This window comes from Leptidea sinapis, chromosome 9 (genome assembly GCF_905404315.1).
Source record: "Leptidea sinapis chromosome 9, ilLepSina1.1, whole genome shotgun sequence".
In the NCBI taxonomy this organism is placed as follows: Eukaryota; Metazoa; Arthropoda; class Insecta; order Lepidoptera; family Pieridae; genus Leptidea; species Leptidea sinapis.
The window spans coordinates 10153117-10177563 of NC_066273.1; the positions used below are offsets into that span (position 1 = coordinate 10153117).

The 24447-nt window shown below is 39.6% G+C and overlaps 1 protein-coding gene across 1 annotated transcript; it reads right to left on the bottom strand.

The window, feature by feature from the left end:
* Window positions 1-252: 252 nt before the first annotated feature.
* Window positions 253-24447, bottom strand: LOC126966250 (proline-, glutamic acid- and leucine-rich protein 1). Its single transcript, XM_050810225.1, has 9 exons — window positions 24357-24447; window positions 21213-21353; window positions 19812-20054; window positions 14080-14169; window positions 13660-13800; window positions 13146-13271; window positions 12298-12405; window positions 9384-9564; window positions 253-5401 (listed from the first exon to the last, which is right to left on the bottom strand). Exons 2-9 carry the CDS (start codon window positions 21285-21287, stop codon window positions 5292-5294), a joined length of 1074 nt encoding a protein of 357 aa, XP_050666182.1. The 5' UTR covers window positions 21288-21353; window positions 24357-24447; the 3' UTR covers window positions 253-5291.

Consider the following 24447-nt stretch of genomic DNA (forward strand, 5'->3'; position numbering starts at 1 on the left):
ACATATAACCTTTATCGCGTTATTTGCATTGTTTATTTGGCTGTCTGGCATTCGGAAAACTTCAGAATTATCATTGTATTGACAATGTTATCAACGATATAGTCAACATTTTGCATATTCTTGGTTTATTCTCAGGTATAAATTTATACCAATTTTATAAGTAAGGCTGTTTAATTACACTGTGATGCTGAATTCATGCACACCCAGGTTTAGGCAAAACCACTCCAAGCAGGTAAAAGAAGAACTCATCAATAAGTAAATAAACTATTTATTTCACACATAAAAATTACAATACAAAATTGTTCGTTTTCATATTTTATAATATTAACACAAGAAAAATTATTTGTCGTAGATGTTCGAATCTCTATTTACAATGATGCTATGACCAATAATATTTACAGATATGTTGCATTAACTTTCTTGTGTCATTTTAACTATAATCTATTCATGTAACCTTAGCCTTACTTAGTTAAACATTCACTGTGTGATTAGTAAACGCTTAGTAAAGTTATACCAAATTTTTAACTTTAAGTCCTTATCTGACGTTTGTCACTACAGATTTACATGACAGGGAGAAGTAATTTCAAACTTGGAATAACTTTATTTTTTGTTTATTAATAACAAACACAGTCAGAGTGTATCTAAACTCACTTGAGGCCCAATTCGACCAAATATGAAGATTATGAAATATCAATTACATATTTTTAGTTCATATGCTGCGATATTTTATAAGATACAAGTTTCGTAACTGAGTAATAAGTATATCTCTCGAATAATTTAAATTTTACCTAGAAAACATTTTCTATAAATATGTCATATGAATGTCTCTCATTATTCTTTTTTTGCATTACTTTATCAAATATCAAAATATGAAATGTAGCATGGCATTGAACGAGGCCTCTCAAGTAATTAGTAAAATCAGCAGTTGGTCTTTCTTTATTTATCTCTGAAATGAGAGATGCATTGCGAAAATATATACGGGAACAATTGGGTAAACCGAGGAAGCTCCCGCGGGATTCTGAATTATCATTTATACCAGAGGATGGTGTACCAGTGTTCCTAAAGTGGCACCTGAAAGGGTCCGCACTTTCTTCAACGTATATGGATCATAATATCAATTGTAGCACAACTACGATTCATAGACAAATGCAGAGTAAATACGTCGAATCAGGCCTCACACAATCATACTGAACAGAACTAAATATAATATTATGTTAATATATACGTTATACGCGAAAACTTTGGATTACTTTATGAATATCGCCGAGCACGGAATAGTGTGAGTTTTGGCATATTGATAGCTTACATGGAGAAATGCAGAATGCTGAAAGGAGTACCATAATATGGAGTAATACAATTTTTTTTTTATGGCATGGGAGGACAAACGGACATACCTTATAAAGCATCGAATAAACATACATATTATGAATTCTATGAGTAATAATAGTCGGACGGGGGCAATGCGATGAGAGTCAACGGTTCCAGCTATTATGCCACCCACACTTAAGTGTCGGGTTATTGTTAAACCTACTACGAGATCTTACAGCACTGAATGTTTCGAGGTGGTCTTGAGTTAACTTATCCATTAAAGTGATTATATATTTATTTAAAACCCAAGTAGCCCTAATTTCGATGGTTAATAATTGATAATCGTACAACAACATATTTTCAAATTAAAGGTTACAATAGTAATCGGAAATCTAGTCGAATTTATTAAAAATATTATTTTTATTTTGTTTTCAAGGGATTTTGTGTGTCCATAATTCAATAAAATTCCATTCTGTATATGTTTAATTCACGTAAGCTCATTTTATCAAATGTAAGACATAGTATTAAATCAGCTTTTCTTTTATATTAATTCAGTACTTGGATTGTGCCAAGTAATATCTGTATTGATCTTTCAATTTCGTTTTTGAATGAATTTTTAAGTCTTATAATGCGACTAATTTTAAAGCCTGTCTTTTAGTGTTTGCTACTAAGCTTCGTATTTTCTTTCGTTTTTCTAGCAATTTTTATTTAAATTTGAAGTTTTTCGACATGAGTTTTTTTATTCTCGGTCAACTTTCCCTTGGGCTTACCCCCTTATTCATAATGGTCCGCTAACTTTAAACAGCCGCTTAGGAGTGTTTTTTCTCATTATGACTTAGGTCAATAGAAGAAGACAGAGTGAGAATTAGCAATGCTTTGAAGCATTGCTAATTCTCACTCGCTTCTAACTTAAGTTAACAGTCTATTATGAATAAGGGGGTTTAAATATCGACGGTATATCACAGTTGACGTGATCACAGTTAAAGATAGAATATTATTTCAAATTAACTGACGAAACTCGAGGAGAAGGATCGTAATTGTGGAGAGATATATTATTTTATGAGTCTTTCGACATTCTTAATATAAAGCCATTTTCAAAAACTCCTGAATATGCTCGTACAGGGTGATTTTAATTCCATCTTTTTTGAGATAGAGTATATGCTATTTAATTTTGAGTACTAAGACTTACATTGTAGTGATTGTTTTACTTAGGTGTTTTATTAGCTCAAAAGAGCGCTTTCGCTTCAATACAAGGCCTATTAGCGCCATAAAATTTTAATTCTTTCAAATATCCGAATATTTTCATAAAATTATTACACCTCATTTGGAAACAGCTGACTGGCGCGAGACTCGGCGTGGAGTTAAGTCGTGATGAGAGCAGCGAAATAATAAGATTATTTATTTATACCAGTGTTTTTCTACTCCGGTTAATTGTTCCATATCTTTTCCCAGACGTGATAAAAAGCACCCTGTAATTGATTAATAATATAACAATTCATTACAAACTTAAAAGTATATAATATCTCGCATACTGAACACTTGCGTGAAAGTTAACTTCCCTCTAATTTAATTTATCACTGATAATAATAATTATTTTCTAAACAAACAGAAAATATTCATTTTTATCCTTCCCTTACTAAATAAATGCACTAAATAATCGGAGACTAGGACATCCAACCTCGCAAATATACTTTGTAACCTCTATAACCGCAATGCAAGTGTCAGTGATGAGAATCCATTGAGTACCTGTATGTGTAATAATACCTTTTGTATTACTTTAAACAAAGCAGAATTTAATTAACCATTAAAATGAATCAATTTTATAATGAATTATTTCTCTTATAGAACCTGTGTCTAGCTGTGTTATTAATAAACGTAGCGCAAAGTTACTCCAAGTTTAAAATTAGTTCACCCTGTCATGTAATTCTGTAGTGACAAAGGTAGGAGGGATTCTAATATTCATACTGTTTTATTAATAAACTCAAAGTAAAGTTATTCCAAGTTAAGTATTTATCTTACCTTTGTCACTACAGAATTGCATAAAGAGGGAAGTAATTTTAAACTTGGTGTAACTTTACAAAGCGTTTATTAATAACATAGTTAGAGATTCTATAAGAGATATAATTCATTATAATATTGTTTAATTTTAATGGTTCACTAAATTCTATTTTATTCAAAGTAATACAAAAGCTATTACTATATTGAACAAGTGAATAGATGCTGACGCTGAACTTCGATTGTCTATAATTTAATATTTTTATAATTCACTTTCGCTTCAGACTTGTTTTAAGTAACACATGTTTTAATATAATTGTAGTTAGTTATTTGTATAATAAATAATAATTTTTAAAAAGACCTTTTATGATCGTCCGAACATAACTACAGGGAGAGGTTACTTTAAACTTGAGAGTAACTTTACACTGTGTTTATTAATGAGACCGCGGAAGTGCATGCATTACTAATCTCCCTATCAGAAACAACTAATTAAAAATGATATTAGTTTCCCTATCAGAAACAACTAATTGAAATGATATTAGTAAGTAACTAATGCTACGATTGTACATCTGTCTGTGTGTTGTGGACGCAAATCCCGCGGTACTTGGTATTTCGATATCTGTAGTTTTGACTCCCTACTCTGAACATACAATGCTATACTTAATATAATGTATAATTAAGACTTAGACCATTTATACGCCTAGAAAGACAGCTGTGAGAACGTCGATAAAAATTGAGGTTGACAGTTAACCTCTATTTTGAGCAAAGCACGCCCACTAACACAAAGTGTCTCATACAAATCGCGAGTGTAAGACGTAGCTTGTCACGCACACTAAACTAATATTCCTGGCCTGTTTTTATCGGTTGTCTAACAGCAAGATACTCTATCGAGACGTATAAATTATCTAAGAATGAAGACAAGCTATTATTTAAGATTCTATTCTATTTATGAAAACAGCAAATTTGAGTCATTTCAGTGATACTTTAGATCTACCTATATATTATACTAATATAATAATTAAGACCTGGCCGAAAATTTCGTCAAATACTCACAAAATCTATCAATTGGTTTACAACTCACGCCATACATAATTATATTATGTTGTTTCATTAATAAAATTCTAACAACCCCAAAATGATTACTCTCATTAATTTACCGCTAATTTGAGTCATTTTCTTATACTAAATGTTGTTACGAGAAACATTTTATCATAACAGATACGCGACAAAAATCTTTGTTGTAATCTGCAACCGAGAGAAAACGTAATGAACACCATTCTGGTGCCAAGTTCTCTGGCAACCTTGCCAGTTTTTGATAGAAATATGTGCCATAAGAGTGGGTCTCTGGGAGATACTTAGCTCAAAATTGGAAACAATGTTTACTGCCTTGTGTATAGCCGTATTACGTATCTTACGGTCGTTTTCAATAACCTATCTATCCTTAGTTTAACTTACTAGAGGTAGAACAAATCTATCCTTTTACGCTTACTTAAATTTCAATAACCTACCTTGGACTGTAACTATATTGGACATAACTATGGACAGATAAGATCCTGTCATTAAACGGTGATAGCAATGTATCCGTAACTAGAGATACGTTATTGAAAACGGCTGTTAGTGCACCAGTTTTCTAGCGAATTATACAATTACAAACCAACTGTTACACTGGGTGTATTTTACGACGCGATATAAATTTGACCTGAACACATCACGGAAGGAAGATCGTTACATATTTTTTCTTGGGTTTAAAGGAAGACATCTGATGGCAAGTGAACAGGTTTTCTTCCGACAACAACAAACTGAACTAACTTTGTTTTAAGTATCCGTGTTGTATCGTCCAAACAGCGCGCTAGGCGGTTCCAGCCAGTTTTATTGGTATTAAAATACATTCAACCTATCTATTGCTAATAACTCCCGTAAACCACGCCCGACACATGGATCATATCAATAATTTCAGTCTATCACTCTGCTGGCCGGCGGCCGCTCTCTCACTCCAGGCCCTTCCCTCCCTCTGTGATGGACTCGTACTGGTCTTTGTCCAGCTCCGTCATCGTCAGACTCCCGTCAGGCAGCAGTAGCACTACCCGCCGCGTGCCACCTGCAGTATATCGATACAATTAATATCATATCGTATACCTTTAAATGAGCAATTCTTGTATATATATATATATATATATATATATATATTCTGAATCTCGGAAACGTCTCCAATAAAATTTAACAACGATTTTAATAAAATTTAGTATACAGGTAGTTTCGGGGGCGAGAATTCGACCTAGCTAGGTTTCAATATTAAAAAATGTAATTTATCCGTGTTTTTATATATATATTATATACACAAGACTGTAATAGCTCAGATGGGACATTGGGTGATCTGGAAAGCAGAAGACCCTGGTTCGAATCCAGATGTCCTATAGTATTTTTTTTTCAAGTTTTGTACATCCTTTAAATCCGAGCAAGGCTCGGTCGTCCAGGTATTATAACTTTAAACGAGCAATTCTTGTATATATATATATAATCTGAATCTCGGATACGGCTCCTACGATTTTCATAGAATTTAGTATACAGGGATTTCGGCGGCGATAAATCAATCTAGCTAGGTTTCCACTTAAAAAATGTAGTTTTATCCGTGTTTTAATGAGAAACAGCTACAATAACATTAGAATACAAAGGTAAATCTCGCCACTACATACAAGACTATATTAGCTCAGATGGGACATTGGGTGATCCGGAGAGCAGAAGACCCCGGTTCGAATCCAGATGTACTATTAGTTTTTTTTTTGTTCAAGTTTTGTACATTCTTAAAAATCCGAGCAAGGCTCGGTCGTCCGGATATTATACCATTATTTACCAATAATAGGAAAACTTGATGGTTAATATCACAATAGCCCACACTCTCTCTAACACCACAATATTGTATACATGTAGCTAGCTATAAAACACTAAGTTTAAATTATTATTAATTAATGTTGTGCATATCTCTTATATGTGTACATATTAGAATTGTAAATAATGTTAACATTATATTTGTAAATGTATCATTATACTGTAGTCTGTTGAAGTACCTAAGTATAAACAAATTTTGCCAGGTTTTCAGAAAGATATATATTGAACAGAAAAAACTGTAGGTAGTACCCCAATAAATATATATATGAACGCCGTACAGCGTTTCGTAATGTCCTGGATATTAGACAATCGGCACGTGGATGTGGTCAAATCATTTGATCTGACACTGGGGTACATATTTTTTTTATGGAATAGGAGGACAAACGAGCGTAAGGGTCACCTGTTTTTAAGTGATCACCGTCGCCCACAATCTCTTGCAACACCAGAGGAATCACAGGAGCGTTGCCGGCCTTTAAGGAAGGTGTACGCGCTTTTTCTGAAGGTACCCATGTCGTATCGTCCGGAAACACCGCACAAGGAAGTTCATTCCACAGCTTTGTAGTACGTGGAAGAAAACTGCTTGAGGACCGCCACACAAGATCGGTGGGGATGATATCCTAACTTGTGGCGTGTCGTGCGAAGGTGGAATTCGGCGGCAGGAATGAGGTTAAACAGCTCTTCGGAACACTCCCCGTGATAAATGCGGTAGAAGACACACAATGAAGCGACATCTCTACGCAACGCCAAGTGATCCAGCCGTTCAAAGAGCACTGGGTCCCCAATTCGAGCTGCTCTACGTTGCACGCGGTCAAATGGATCGAGCTGATACTGGGGTGCGCCAGACCAGAGATGACAGCAATAACTCCATGTGTGGCCGGACCTGCGCTTTCTAGAGCGCTAGTATGTGGGCAGCTTGAAGTAATGACGCCCAGTTTCTTCGAGGCCAATTTGGCTTTGCCCTCCAGATGGCCACGAAATTGGGAATCACTAGAGATTTCGAGACCCAGTATTCCGATACATGGCGAGGCATTATGGGAAGTGTTATCGAAGAGCGGTGATACGACAAATATAGTTTTATTAGTGGTAAACGCGCAAACTTGAGTCTTCTGGGGGTTAAATTGGACAAGGTTCAATTCACCCCAATCCGCGACCTTCTCAAGAGAGGACTCGATAGAAGACACAAGTTTCTCCCGGCACTGCTCGACGATTTCCCTAGAGAGACCTGCATGGCCCGTGTATACGGCATCACCAGTGCTGTCGTCTGCATAGTAATGTATATTGGAGGTGCCCAATATATCATTCATATGCAGAAGAAACAGCGTTGGAGATAGCATACAGCCTTGGGGCACTTCAGCATTCACGGGCTTCGGGTTCGAGCAATATCCGTCGACAACGACCTGTATGTTGCGCCCAGTGAGGAAACTGCCAGGCCTTCCCCCTTGCTTTCAATAGCCGCCGCCCATCTATGTGTTACTCCGATCGATCCGACCTGCCGATCGACCATGGCGAAAGCCGTACTGTCGGTCGTTGATCAACTGGTGACCCTCTAGATATACCAAGAGCTGGCGGCTGATTATGCTCTCAATGATTTTGGAGAGCAGGGAGGTAATAGCAATAGGCCCAATAGGTTTTCCGGATCCAAACTGTCTCCATTTTTTTTTGGATCGGATGGATAAGGGCTGACCTCTATGAGTCAGGGAGCACGATTGGAGAAATGCCATCCGGCCCGCTCGACTTCCTGACGTCCTGCGAGAACAGAGCTTGCCTAACAGTTTTCTGTCTGAACTGTCCTTCAGGGATAGAGCTCTGACACCGCGGGATGGTCGGCGGTGTTTTTCCGTTGACCTCAAGAGTCGAGTTGGAGGCGAAAAGAGCGCACAGGAGATCAGCTTTCACTTTTGCCGAATGGGCCAGGGTATCATTCCTCAGGTGCAACGGCGGCATAGACGGCTGGTTGAAGTTACCAAGAGCAGCTTTCGACAACGACCAGAACTAGCGTGTTCCGATCGGGTAACTGAAAAGCCGCTCGCCGATTTTGACGACGTGCTTTGACTTCATACGGGCGATTTGCCACTTAAGAAACCTGGAGGCACGGTTATATTTACTCTTAAGGAAATGGAGTTAATTAGTCACCCAGAGACACCCAAAGTTTGGAAAAAGTAATAGAGGCAGACCACAGAGCAGATGAGATGACGTTATAAGTTAAGTGGCAGGAACAACCTGGAATAGCCACAAAAAGGCAGGAATCAAGAAGATTGGAGCAGACTTTTGCTAATTTGCACAGAAATCGAGGAAAAGTGATATTTACTAATAATTAATTGTCCAACCACAAGGCTAATAATATTAAGATACTGGGCTGAACTAGTACACTACCCGCTACGTACCCGGTGACGGCAGGTCTGCCTGCACCAGCTGCGCGATGACCTGCGTGGCGTCCTCGCCGGGCTCGCCCTCCACCTGCACGCACACCTGCTGCAGCGCGCCCGTCTCTATGTGTCGTCCTCCTACCCGCTACGTACCCGGTGACGGCAGGTCTGCCTGCACCAGCTGCGCGATGACCTGCGTGGCGTCCTCGCCGGGCTCGCCCTCCACCTGCACGCACACCTGCTGCAGCGCGCCCGTCTCTATGTGTCGTCCTCCTACCCGCTACGTACCCGGTGACGGCAGGTCTGCCTGCACCAGCTGCGCGATGACCTGCGTGGCGTCCTCGCCGGGCTCGCCCTCCACCTGCACGCACACCTGCTGCAGCGCGCCCGTCTCTATGTGTCGTCCTCCTACCCGCTACGTACCCGGTGACGGCAGGTCTGCCTGCACCAGCTGCGCGATGACCTGCGTGGCGTCTTCGCCGGGCTCGCCCTCCACCTGCACGCACACCTGCTGCAGCGCGCCCGTCTCTATGTGTCGTCCTCCTACCCGCTACGTACCCGGTGACGGCAGGTCTGCCTGCACCAGCTGCGCGATGACCTGCGTGGCGTCGTCGCCGGGCTCGCCCTCCACCTGCACGCACACCTGCTGCAGCGCGCCCGTCTCTATGTGTCGTCCTCCTACCCGCTACGTACCCGGTGACGGCAGGTCTGCCTGCACCAGCTGCGCGATGACCTGCGTGGCGTCGTCGCCGGGCTCGCCCTCCACCTGCACGCACACCTGCTGCAGCGCGCCCGTCTCTATGTGTCGTCCTCCTACCCGCTACGTACCCGGTGACGGCAGGTCTGCCTGCACCAGCTGCGCGATGACCTGCGTGGCGTCCTCGCCGGGCTCGCCCTCCACCTGCACGCACACCTGCTGCAGCGCGCCCGTCTCTATGGTCTCGCCCTCGGCGCCCTCCACGCCCGGCATCAGCTGCGCCAGTTGCGACGGGTCTATCGTAAGGACGTCCTGCGCACCAACAATACAAATATTATTACAAAAAACTTAAACACGTGTTGAACGCTTGTTTTAAAAAAGTTATATCACAAATCCGTGGCTTTCTGTAGTTTTTTACGAGTGGTAGTACCATGTAGGGTCCTCACGGACACAACCGAATTGGGCCGGCACGCCCGGAGAAATACCACTCCCCCACTCGAAACCGGCGTGAAATAGCGGCTATGCCGCTGTGTTTCGTCCGGTGAGTGGGGTATCCGGAAGCCTACACCCCCTCTCCCAAATACTCCAGGACGGTACCAGGCTATGCAGCCCTGGAGAATCCGTCCCTGGGCGTCCACAATTAGGGCCTGTACCTAATAGTGGTTGCCCAGGCTGCCCCGCGTATTCTGGAGGGGGCAAATCTGCGCTGACTCGGGGCAAACAGAGCAGGAGGCTCAAACCACCCTCCTCTACACTCGCTGTGGACTTTTGCAACATCAGGGGGCTTCGCTCAAATATAAATGCCGTCCACTTTCACCTGGTGACGGCGAAGCCGGCCCTGCTCTTTTTTTGAACCGAGACACAGATATCCTCCCTGGCCGATTCATCTTACCTTTCATACCCGGGGTATAATTTGGAACACTCCTTTATACAACGGGCTGGCGTGTGCGTTTACGTCAGGGAGGATGTCTGTTCTCGACGCCTGAGTTTTCTTGAAGGACAGGACCTATCCATCATATGGCTGCGTATAGACTGCGGGGACCATCCGCGAATCTACGCATGCCTGTATAGGTCCCATAGCGGTAATGCAGAGACTGACCGGCTGCTCGAACACATCTAAATGGCTACAGATTCCGTGTTGGAGCAGATCCCCACTGCAGAGATCGTGTTTCTTGGCGATTTTAACGCCCACTAGGCTCACGTACCACCGATCATGCAGGGAGATCTGATCACGACTTCGCCTTAGCATATGGTCGGACGCAACTGGTTATTACGCCAACGCGAATCGCAGATGTGCAAAATCATACACCTTCACTATTGGACCTTCTGTTGACCTCACATACGGACGGCTACCTAGTTTCCGTTGACCCTCCTCTGGGATCGTCGGACCACTGCCTGATCCGGAGCACCGTGCCGATCACGCCCCTTAGGCTGTCGCCGCGTGTGGCACTGTAGGTCAGCAGAGTGGGACAAGATACGGTGCTTTTTAGCATCCTACCCGTGGAGGCAGATCTGTTTTTCGCTGGGACATCCAGATGCCGCTGCTGACACTGTTTTTGATGTGCTACTGCAAGGTATTGAACTCTTCATTCCATCCTCCTCTGTGCCTATCGGTGGCAGGTCCCAACCATGGTTTAACCGCTTCTGCAAAATGGCCTCTCGCTGAAAGCAGGAAAGGAAACTTCTGCCAGCCAGCCATTCCACCACTGCACAGGGATGATGACTCGCTGGGCCATGACGCGAAAGAGAAAACTGATCTCCTGGGCTCCTTCTTCGCGTCCAACTCGACTCTGGATGACCAAGGTGCACCACCACCGTATATTCCACGGTGCAAGTCATACATGCCGGAGGTAAAAATCCGGCATGGCGCCGTGTTTAAGGCGCTTCTCACCTTGGACATTCACAAATCGAGCGGTCCCGAAAGCATTCCCCCGATAGTGCTGCGGACATGTGCTCCGGAACTTGCGCCGGTCCTTACCCGTCTTTTCCGGCTCTCCTACTCATCAGGCGTAGTCCCAAAATTACGGAAGGCGGCTTTAGTGCACCCGATCCCTAAGAAAGGTGTACGCTTAGATCCGTCAAATTACCGCCCCATTGCCATTACCTCGATTTTCTCTAAAGTAATGGAGTCGATCATCAACCGCCAGCTCTTGGTATATCTAGAGGGGCACCAGATGATCAGCGACTGCCAGTACGGTTTCCGTCAGGGTCGCTCAGCTGGTGATCTTCTTGCATACCTCACCCATAAATGGGCGCAAGCGGTTGAGTCGAAGGGAGAGGCGTTGGCGATGAGTGTGGACTAAAAGCCACCGCCTGCAACTTTATATGGCGCAAATTCGGCTTCACATGGAGTACTGTTCTCACCTCTGGGCGGGTGCTCCCCAGTACCAGCTTCTTCCATTTGACCGCATACAACGAAGAGCGGTTCGAATCATCGACGAACAAGTCATCTCCGATCGGCTTGATTCTCTAGCATTGCGTAGAGATGTGGGTTCTCTCTGCATCTTCTACCGCATTTATCACGGGGAGTGGTCAGAGGAGCTGTTCGGGTTGATTCCAGCGGCCGAATTCCACCACCGGAAATTACGTGCAAAGTACCATCCGCATCACGTAGACGTCTGGCATTCCACAACCGCGCGTTTTGTTCGAAATTTCTTGCCTCGCACAGCCACTTTGTGGAATCAACTACTGGCAGCGGTTTTCCCGAACAGATACGACTTAGGGACCTTCAAGAAAAAAGCATACTCCCACCTTAAAGGCCGGCAACGCATTTCTTGCGAAATCTGTTGTTGCGCATGTCCATGGGCGATTGCCTCACCTCTCCCCATCCCGTGAGCCTCTTGTCCGTTTGCCCCCTCTCATATAAAAAAAACGCTTAAATAGTTAGACACTGTTTAACAAAACACATGTCTAAGCAATGTTGAAATAATTAGGCAATAACCCCGAATATTGTTCACACTTTGATTTTACATTAGATAGCAATCTCCATTGAGATTAAAGGATATAAATATCTAACGATGAAGTATGTTTTAAAAAATATGTTACCTGACCATCTTCTCTTGTAACATACGTGACACCTTCCGCTTCACCCTCCGCTACGCCTTCTACACCCTCCACATCGTCTTGCACGCCTTGAGTAGACACTAACAGTGTCTGCAAATAATTATATAAAACTAAACCATGTCATACAACAAAAGCCTCTTTCAAACATATTGTATAGGAATTGGTATTATTAATATTTATGAAAAGACGTTTACTTTTGGAAAGCGCTAAACCCTACTCTACTAACTGCGCGGCTAGCCGGAGTTATAACTTAGTCGTATGTAGGCATATCACGTACACAAAAATCAGTTGGACGCGTTTCTGAATTCGCACCCGATTTCGCCACTTACTCCGTGAAATATTTTTTAATTAATGCTTTTTTAACATAAATATGCATTTTGTACTATAAATGGCTGTGTGTGAGTCAACAAATTATTGAATGTTTTGGAAGCAAACAAATTCATTTTAACAGCAAGATGATAGTATTTTGAATACCAAGTAATATTTAAGAAGTAAAGTAATTCATTGACTGGATAACCTTCGTATGCCTGGTACCTTTGCACAGAATACCGGCTAGATTATGGGTACCAAAGTGGAGGATTGAAACAGTAAAGTGTTAGCATTATTGTGTTTTGGTCTGAAGGGTAGCTAGTGAAATTACTGGGCCAATGAGACTAAGCATCTGATGTCTCAAGGTGACAAGCGCAAATGTAGTGCCATTCAGAATTCTTGGGGTTTCTCAAGAATCCTGTGGCACTGCTTTGTAATGGGCAGGGTGTATCAATCACCATCAGCTGAACGTCCTGCTCGTCCCGTACCTTATTTTCATTTTTAAAAAAAATATTAATTACCTGTCCGTCCTCCCTCGTGACATACATGACTCCCTCCCCCTCTCCGTCTACAGTACCCTCTACGGCTCCCTCAACACCCTCTGCAGCAACCAACAATGTCTGTCCTGCTTCGTTCTCACCAGCCACCTGATAATTAATTTAGTTAAAGTTATCACCTATCTTTTTAAAAACTTTGATATGTTCCTCTATACTATGTTGCATTATAAATTAAGTGAAATACATTCACATAATGACATGATTGAACATGAAGCATGTTGTACACACACAAATAAATACTGTTTTCTCAACAATAGTCAATATACATGCTATCAGAATAGTAACACTTAACTCCCATTTGTTAATGATTCTCAACCTAGCTTTTGTTCCTTTTTTTTTATCCACAAACAGAGCAAACATTATCAAAAGCATTTTTCTATGTATCCTATCAATGATTGCTTAAATATGTAAAAAAATTATGTTTCTACAAGTATAGCAACTCGTTGGTCTGTTGCTCAAAGATCAAATCAATATTAACCTGGTACAGCACCCCATCTTCTCCCCGGATCATGATGGGTGTATGTCCAGCGTGCAAAAGACTCACTTCCTCACCCTCATCAACACCGACACCCTCTTCCAACAACTGCTTGACTGCACTGGCTTCAACTTTAACCTCGGTCTAATTATACATTAATAAATTAGTTCAATGAGTTTTATATGGCACATAATGAATGGATATTGAGAAAAAAAAAATTGTTGCACAATATGTTAGCCATCTTGAATATTACGTGAATGTGTTTGATGATTTTTTTTTGTTTTCCTTGCTTTACATTTTAGAGACGATAAACAAGCACATGAAATGAAAATATGGCGGATTTTAATACTTTCCATTGATTGATAAAAACACATTCAAAGAGAGAACATGCACATATAATATTAAAGTATGAATATAACTTACTCCATCTTCATCTGTAAGCACCGGGAGTGATGGCTGAGGCCCATCACCTTGTACCAACATGCCTGTAGTTCCTCCTGGTGACATCTCCACCTAAAATTAAAATATACTGATTAATGCTGCATGAATTTGCAGGAAGCACTTCCGAATATGCATATTTTTATATCATAGTTTACATTTCTATAAAAAATAATAAAAATGAAATTACACCAATAAAATAATTATGTATATTAATGTTAAAAATAGATGAAATCATCATAGATCAAGGAAACCTAGAACAGGTTGAAAATTGACGTAAACCATGTGAAATTTACTATGACCAATTTGTATCACTTTTCAAAAATTTTAACTTGCCTGAATATTTTGCAACTTCAAATATTCTTATATATTATTATTGATGAAATCATTAAATTATGTATAGAACTGTACGACTACATTTTAAGTACCAAGGTGCCTTTTTTGTACACCTTTTAAATGACCAGCAGTTTGTAGTCTAGACAAATTTTGAATACTACTACTACACATACAGTACTACTACCTCATACGTATAATAGTTTTGCAAAAATTTATTAATGAATATAAGGGATGAGGCTGATGGTTATTGATACGCCTTGCTCATTACAATGCAGTGCCGCTCAGGATTCTTGAAAAGCCCAAAAATTCTGAGCGGCACTACAATCGCGCTCGTTACCTTGGGACATAAGATGTTAAGTCTCATTTGCCCAGTAATTTGACTAGCTACGGCGCTTTCTCAAAATGGATTCCTTTAGAATTCTTTTTGATGTCATTTCTAATATACTAGATACTACTACCGCTTCGGAAACAAATGGCGCTCTGATAGAGACGAAGAAGCGCAAGAAACTCTCCAAGCAACCTTTTTTTTGTGCTCTTTGCAATAAAAATATACAATATTGTACAGTCATTTCAATCGCTATAAAATAATCATAATCTAATCCCAGGCTGTCCGATCATTTACATATTCAGCAGTGGAGTAATAGGATTTACGACAGAGCCATTTTTTATAAAACATTTAAATTTTTTATAGATAATGAACAGTGGCTGGGACTTTATTATAAAAGTGTATACATTTACCCTTAAAGCTATTATGTATCTTATGAAGCCTACTAGAATTAGTTACAAGCCCTTATTTCTAGTGTTATAATAATGAAAATCACTATTAAGAGCAAAAAGGTGACGATTTTTGTGAACGTATTGTTGCGTAGCATCCCTTCGAAGTATATGACGAGAGTTGTCAAACTTTAAGACATTGTTAATTTCAACAGCTCCGTCAGCATTACTCGTAGCTCAGCGGAAAAGTGTTTACTTTAGACGCTGTAGACCCGGGTTCGATACACCTACCAGTGTATGGATTTTTTTGGGTTTTGTGAAGTTAAAGGAAATTTCTAGTTAGTTCAGGATCAAATCGAACAGAAAAAAAGGGATGGAAAATGTGTAAGCAGGATAAAAATAGTTAAAAGAATTTTCTAGTACAATTTAAATTTAAAGATGGAATGGGAGAATCATTTTGAAAATAAAACGGATCCGGGGGTTTATAAGCCGTACTAAGCGTGGCCTACAGCAGTTCTAGTTCTGACTCGAAAGTGTAAAGAAGAAGAAGAAGAAGAAAAGAAGAAGTAGTGAAAAGTGGAAGTGTTCCAAGAGGAAGAAGATTCTATCTTCTTATAGACTTAGTGTTCGGTGCGGTGTGACGCGTTGAAGGTACCGCCGCCCACAAGAGGAACAGCGGCAGACCGGCGAAGTGCAAGTTCAGAAAAAGTGAACGCAAATAAAGACTCGTTCCTATAAGCGGAGTATTATTTCCAATCCCTGACCTACTCCCGTGTCAGTATATTAAATATTTCATAAATATACTGACAATGAACAGTCATAATATTTATTTCTTTAAATTTTTCATTGAGAGACTGTCTATAACCAAGCTGGTATATAGCATGAACAGTATTCAATATTCTCTTTTGGTGAGCAAACCCTATATTAATGTCAGCAGCATGACCCCACAGTAAAATACCGTACGTCATGATGCTGTGAAAATAACTGAAGTACACTAATCTAGCGGTCGCAACATTCGTGTACTCTCTAACGGCATATGCCACAGAGCTGAGTCTATCTGCTAGTTGGGCAATATGTGGACCCCACTGAAGGTTTTTATCTAACGCTATACCCAAGAAGACTGTAGTGTCCACAAATTCCAATCTCTGGTCATTTATAAGTACGTTGGTTTGTACCTCCACTATGTTTGGTGTAATGAACGGTTCATTATACACCACTTTGTTTTTTATTGTTTAAGTGCAGATTATTCGTCTCAAAGCATCGCACTATCTTTAAGAGTGCATTGTTTACCTCGTCATCAATATCTGCACGTCGCTTCACTTTAAAAATTAGTGAAGTATCATCAGCAAACAATACAATCCCATGGCTATCATCTACCACAGACAGTAGATCGTTAATATATATAAGAAACAAGAAAGGACCGAGAATAGAACCCTGCGGAACACCCATTCCCACAGGTTTACCCGAAGACCGTTTGCCATTTACATCGACTATCTGAATTCTTTCGCTTAAATATGATTATAACAGATTTAGGGCTCTTTTTTTACTCCATAATGCTTTAGTTTTAGGAGTAAAGTTTCACGGTGGACGCAGTCAAATGCTTTGGACAAATCACAAAAAATGCCCAATGTGCCCACAAAAGATGTGCTCAATAAGCCTAGTACCCGCATTAATTGTTGATAACGCCCTAGTGAAACCAAATTGATTGTTGTTCATTCATTTACAAAAATGCATTTGTAGCTGTTGAAGCAAAAGTTTTTCAAAAATTCTACTTGCCTGCACTGAAATCAGCAGGGTCAAAAGAACTGCCCGATTTAAACAAAGGTATAACTTTGCTGTATTTTTAATGAGGTCAGGGAACACACCCTCATCTATGCATTCGTTAAATATTATTGCTAATTCAGGTGCTATAATGTCAAGTATGTATTTTACAATATTTATTTATTTATAGGACAACCAGTAGTTGTTACATTCTAATACGCTTAAAATATATCAAATATTAACAAATAATGAGTTGAATGTAGAACAAATTAAGGTGTCATAACATGCACAGTCTTTGCTTCCGTAACACCAAGAAAACAATTATATAAAATAAAGCAAAAATTATAAAATCAAGATACGAATTTGAAAAGAAGGAAAAAAAAGAAAGAAGAAGAGAATATTAATCATATTTTGGCGCCTAACAATCTCGTAATATTTTTTTTAAAAGCAGGTAAAGAATCGTTAAAAATATCTACTACACCACAGATGGAGTTATAAGTTCTTGATAGACATGGTATGGGAGAAAATTGCTTAAGGTTAGTTTTGGCAAATGGCTGATGGAACAGGCCAGCTTCGACCTGCGCACGCCTTGGAACTCGGCGGGGAACTGGTAAGCTGATGGAGTGCACGAGTGATGGACTGTCGAGCTGATTTCTAATTATTTTGTATAAAAATATTAGATCTAGCATTTGTCGTCGAATAGAAAGACTTTTCAAGTTAAAGTGTCTCAACTTATCGCAGTACGATGGCAATTGCTTATGTACCCCACAAGAAAAAGCAAGGTGCCATTAGAACCGTTTTTGAATGCGTTCAACTCTTAATTGATGAATGTTGTATTGAGGAGACCAAACGATGCTACAGTATTCTAGATTACTGCGCACATAAGCATTATGCAGGGTTATTTTAGTTGTTGGATTGCGGAATTTTTTACAGTTACGGATGATGAAGCCTAGCATTTTTGAAGATTTATTAATAACATTATCAATATGAGGCAGAAACGTTAATTTGTTATCAAAAAAAACCGTAAGTCTCTAATATCAGTTTTATCCTCTAGAACTAAACCATTAATGCTATATTGAGTTCTGAGTATATCGTGGTTGCGAGTGAATGTGATAGAGTAACATTTACTTGTGTTCAATGTCATTTTATTACTAGCACACCATTTGTATATCGCATTAAGATCTTCTTGTAATAAATCGCCATCTAAAGGGCTTGTTATAGTTCTGCATAACTTCAGGTTATCTGCAAAGAGACAAGTGCTACTGTGTTGGATGTGAGATACAATATCATTAATAAATAAATTGAACAGCCATGGCCCCAAATTAGAACCCTGAGGTACTCCTGAGATCACTGCGTAATTGTCGGATTTGAAGCCCTTCACCGCTACGTATTGAGTTCTGTTAGATAAGTAGGAATCAAACCATTCCAAAAGCGTCCCGCCTATTCCATATAACTTTAATTTTTCCAATAAAATAATATGGCTAACTCTATCGAAGGCTTTTGAAAAGTCCATGTAAATAGCGCTTACTTGTACACCAGCATCAACTGCATTTACTATTTCATTATGGTATACAACCAAGTTAGTGCTCGTTGAACGGGATTGAGTGAATCCATGTTGCTCATGTACGAGAAGTTGTTTTGTATGGCTCATTAAATACGGATAGAGCAATACTTCGAATAACTTCGCGAATACGGACAGAATTGAGATGGGCCTATAATTCTAAATAATGTCTTTATCTCCGTTTTTATGGATAGGAGCTAATTTGGCAGTTTTCCACATATAAGGGAACATACCAGTAGAAAGAGACCTGTTTATTATAAGAAAAAGTGGAAAACTCAAAGCTAGGCTGCACCTAGACACGAAATACGGTGGAATGCCATCTGGTCCAGCCCCTTTGTGAACATCAAGTTCATTTAACTGTTTTAGGATGCTTTTTCGACCAATATTAATTTTGCCAATAAAGTTAGTATTATGAACAGTTGTACTAATTTGTGTGGTTGGATGAGCTGAAGTATTATCAAACGTTGAAGAAAAGTAGTTGGCGAACAAGTTACATATGCTCTGCCCATCGGATGCAGTTGTATCATTGAGAGTTATATTTTGAGGTATCTGAACTAAATTACTGCGTTTATTTTTTAGATACGAATAAAAATATTTGGGATTAATTCTAATACTATCTTCAGCCCTTTGTATATAATTATTATAGCATGATGTAGCTAGTTGCTTACATCTCTTATTTAAGATTTGAAGCGAAATTTTATCTAACGGGTTTTGATAGACCCTGTATTTATGTTAAAGTTTATTTTTCTCTTTTGTTAACTTAGTTAATTGCTTATTGAACCACGGTGGATACTTGTCTTTAGCGACTCTAGTTTTAGGTACAAATTTTTATTTAAACAGATACAGGTGTTACGTCAATTCGATCTACCAGTTTCATTGTTAATTAAATTCCAAGTCGCTTTTACTTTATTGTTACTGTTTTTAATTTTATCTGCAATGAAACGTGTTTTCGCTTCATGACAAACTACTTTAAAGAGCTTGGAGTATTTTTTTTACATATATTTTAAATTCTTCACTATTATTATACTGTTTCTCATCATATAAGCGTTTACGACTTTTGTGGATACCAATTGTTGCTCAATCATTAAAATAATGTTTGTTGTTTACTGTTACCGTTACTGGACTAAAAATCCTGTCAAATTCCTCACAGAAGAAATTGAAGACTAAGTTATAGTGAAAATTAGCAGTTCCACCACAGTGTAAAAATGGTATAGTATTTACCAAATCATTTCTAAGCCTCTCAATTCGGCTACCCGTAACTGGTATAATCGTCACCTTTTTTGGTCTGACAGAGTCACCGTTGTGGTACCCATAATCTAGCCGGCATCCTTGGGTCGGTCGTTACCTTCATCAGCATGGTCTCCTGGTCGAGGGGCGGCGGGGTGGCAGGTGGCGGGGTGGCAGGCGGCGGGGTGGCAGGTGGCGAGGGCGTCGGTGGCGGCGTGGGCTCGTTCTCGGCGCGCGCCAGGCGGCGCCCGGTCAGCGGACACAGCGTCAGCTCGCGCTCCGGACTGGCGGGCGGGATGGGGCCCAGGTCCTGCGGGAACGGGTCCTCCACGCCGTCCGATGACTCTGACGACGTCTCATACTAAAAACCACACATGTGTCTATCACAGGGGCGTGCATATCCTATAGGCAATTAGGCAGTGCCTATCTCTTTATGAACCTAAATAAATATAACACTAGGTGTTAAAGATAATTTAGTTCATACTAAACTGCTATTGAACCCCCACTCATAAAATTTTTCTTTACGCTCGATACAAAATACCTACGGTAAGCAATTTTGCTTAACTACGACTAGTTAGATCCCCAATGCCTACCTTACTAGAAAAACAATGCACGCCCCTGGTCTATCATAGACTAAGTTTGACAGATACGTACAAGATGTTAGAAAAATTAGAATCAAGCGGTTTTCCAGAGCTACACAACACCTCTAGGATTACTTACAATAACCCCATGTATGTTTCAAAATTCTGACAATAAGTATCTAACCATGATCCTCGGAAAATGTAATACTTCAAAATGATATATTATAACGGCCATCTTATTGTTAGGCAAAAGGAAAGAAAAATTTTGACAGGTTGCAGCATAAAGCATCAAATATGTGTATCTCGAATTTAGATATATAATTTATATGCCAGAACATTCTACTTAAGTAATGGTAATATACAAATACTGCAGTAAATAATAGAGACGCATTCATTGCGGCATCATTTGCATGTTGAGCTATGTAGAATCTTTGTACCGGACAATTACTGTTCGAGGCGCAAGCATAGATTGTTCTCAAGTCCGACACATCGTACTGTGGCTCGCACCAACTCACCTATACCGAGGTCTCTCTCTGCTCTCAACGCTCTTCTCGAAGCCAACCCTGCTTGTGATTTATTTGCGGATGGATGGCAGACGATTTTAACAGAGTGCTTGCGTTTTTGTGAGAGGAATGGATGAACGGTATTTGGATGTTAATTAATTGTTAGTTATTTACAGTAAACTTTGTATTTATTAACTATTATTTGTGTAATATGTCTAGTTTGTAATTAATTCTTACTTTAATATTGTAATTGGCTTACGCCGTTTTATTAAAGTATAAATAAATAAATAGATTACTAACTTTCCCAAATGATAAACACCAAAAGTAAAATGGTATAAATTGTGATCCTAACGAACAATCAAAACCAAGTTGTGTTTCATAATAACAGGTAGCACGAGATCAAGTGGAGGGCATTGCTAATGTTATTGTACTTACGTTGGCAGTGGTGTTTTGACTGAGATCGAATGAGACCTGCTTTTCCTTGAAGCGCACAATGTTGGATGGCGACATTGAGAAGGACCCGCGGCCCCGACCCCGCGGGGACCCGCCTCGACGTATAATGCTGTCGCCTTGGCTCTGTACAGAACATTCGCATTTAAATATAATAATAATGTTGACACACTTTTACACAAATTATCTTGCACTAAGTTTGGTGCCTAGTTAGGCACAGCCTGCACTATGGGTACAAGACAACGATATATTTAATACAATATACTTACTTAAACATAGGGTGAGTAGTTCAACAGTTAACCACCCAATTTTAAGAACTATATATTATTCACAATTGTTCATCTAAACTCGACTTTATCTGCGAAGAGCAATGCATAGATTCATTGATTACATATATCAATTCTCAAATGATTAAATATCTCTATAGATTTTCAGTAAAATGTATTTTAAAAAAAAATGGTAATTGGCTAATTGGTGTCCACGTCTTGGTACACTATTAACCAGGGGGTGTGCTACAGTTATTCATAGTAGTACACAATTAACAGGTATAAAATGATAAACAAATAATTACAGGAAAGTTACAAAATAAATAATTTATTGGTGTTTTGGTTTGAACTTATAACTATAACAATTAGGAACCTTAATTTCGAACATTGGCATAAAATCAGTCTAAAAGCGTCAACATTCTTAATATGAAACTAATGTCTATCTTCTAATATATATTACTAAAGCCTTAACAGTCTTAATTGTGTAGGATTAATTTTACGATAATCACAGTTTTAGGAACAATAAAATATTATACTTCTCACAGAAAAATAAAAAATGTCTTATATTTATTATTCAAAATTCTAGCGTAAATTTAACGCGGTCATATCAAAATGTACGCTAAATGAAAATGACGCTTGTCTTCGGCTGCTGCCAGTAATTTTCGGTTTCCGCAGAATATACATAATATCTTTGGTCTGTATTCCTGCTGTATCAGGTTTGAGAGGCTCACAAAATGTTTGATGAGCCCTACTTTTTAATCTCAAAAAACTCACAAAATAGTCAGAATCTTCATCATCTTCATTTATGGCTTCTAAAATTTTGGCAACGTAAACAGAGTATTTCTTAAATGGAAATAACACAACGACATATTCTTGCTCCCTTGGATCTCGAGTCAATGGTAAGAAGTTGCCATCTAGTATAATTTCACCATACTCAAATTTGTTTTCACTGGCATATTCCTCACCACCAGACGATTCTCCACACGCTATAAATTCTTCTTCCTCTGATGTCTCTGGATTATTGGCAATGTTGGGTTTCTTTTTATTTTTACCTGTCTTTTTTGGAGTATTTTGGGTGAATAGGTCTTGCTTGACATTTTTAATCAGCTTCTTATTCGCTTTTATCCTCTTAGCGGCAATACAATCTTTTTCTGGAGTATCCGTAGCTATCATGCTTCTTCCAGGTGTTCTACGTCTTTTTGGATCACGACGTTTTGCTTTTATTGGCGGCATGAATTTCAGGGGTGCAATAATATTTCTGCTTGTCGAAGGAGTAGATTGAAGAATTTCACGTGGATGAATATTTTTCACAGTTGGAGACGGTATTTGAAGATTATCTCGGATATTGGATGAATTTGGCTGATTACCAACATTTTGACGATCACTGTTTAATTGCTTAAGGGAATCTGAGCCGTCGGGAGAATCAAGTTGCGGATTGTTATTCTCAACTATAGATGGATATGGCGCTTCGGGTGTGACAATTCCTGGAGGCGTGATATCTTTGTCTTCGTTTGAGTCGTTGAGTTCCGGTTCAACATTATCGAGAAGAGATGGTGACGGAGATTTTTCACCCTGTCGGTTTTCAATGTCTTCTAAGGTATGTGAGCTGTTCGTCACCGTGCTAGGCATAAAGTCAACCTCTGTGAATATAAATTGATCAAATGGGAATATACCAGTTTTCCTAAATGAGTTGATTATGTTTATCGGAGTCATCGCCTTCATATATGCGATTCCCACACATTCTGCAATAATTAAACATTGTAAATAGTTAAACATTGTCCCGGATTTCTTAATAGCCATGAATCCACTGCTGCATTGTAGTATGACTTAAATGGACCGTTCAAGTGGTTGAAGTGGTGTGTGGATGAAGGGTTAAAACAGTGACTCCTGAAGCTTTAGCAAGGTTAAGTACCTCAAGCGAAAGATGACTCTCATGATTATCCATAATTAAAAGTGCAGGATTTTCTTTTGAAGCTGACACATGTTTGATGAAGTGTTTCATTACATCCACAAATATCTCGGCATTCATCCATCCAGAAGCAGCAGCTAAACCTAATGTACCTGATGGCGCTCCATGTAACATGTGAGGTTGAAACTTTTTCCTGGGGAAAACCATAGCCGGAGGCAAAGCTTGTCCGGTTGCATTAACAATGCAGCAGGTTGTGACAAGGGTACCCCTCTCTCCAATTGTAATTTTGGATATATTTGTGCGTTTCGGTGCTAATACCTTAGACGGTCTTTGTACTGTGGTAGTTGAAGTTTCGTAGTAAAGTTGTAAATCCTAGTGCCATCTGCAAATGTTGGGTGTCTCTCCATAACAGATTTTAAATTGTGAAAAAATGATTCAATATTCTGTTTATTAAAAGCACTTGCCCTTGCCAAACTGCAGGCTTCTGGTTTCCTTAAAGACACTTCCGGGTGTCTTTTTCTGAATGAACGTAGCCATTAAAATCCAGCCATTTCTGATTTGATCCAGGACGCGGGTACTTTGATATTGTTGGCTTTCGCCATTTGATAAGCAACACGTCTACAATCTTTAGTAGTTAAACCATAAAATATTTCAGCGCAATATTTAATATATTCTATTATTTTTACTTACTGTATGTCCAACAGTTAACCATGGTTAACTGTTGGACATACAGTAAGTAACAGTAAGTAACCATGGTTAACTGTTGGACATACTGGCTTGGTTAACTGTGCACGACCCACCTCCGGATACAGAAAATGGAATATTACTTTCAACTTACTTAAACGACGCACGCTATATCTACATTAAAAGATGCACAGATATCATATTTATAAGGCTAACATAGTAAGGTTTATGAAATTGTTATCTAAAGACGTGAAACGAAAAAATACTTACGATTTTTGGTTTACTTTTTTCACCGTTTTCGAATAATTTGGTCCTCACACCACCACTCGACGCAAGAGCTCGCCGCCAACTAGGGAGCGGG

Bases quoted from the DNA above. Each gene is read 5' to 3' on its own strand.
- LOC126966250 (XM_050810225.1), bottom strand. From the start codon at position 21,287: ATGTCGCCATCCAACATTGTGCGCTTCAAGGAAAAGCAGGTCTCATTC. The intron at 13,272-13,659 runs GTTAATATTGAT...ATTAATTATCAG, and splicing joins AAGATGGGGTGCTGTACCAG to GTGGCTGGTGAGAACGAAGC. The intron at 5,402-9,383 runs GTACGTAGCGGG...GATATACTGCAG, and splicing joins GGCAGACCTGCCGTCACCGG to GTGGCACGCGGCGGGTAGTG.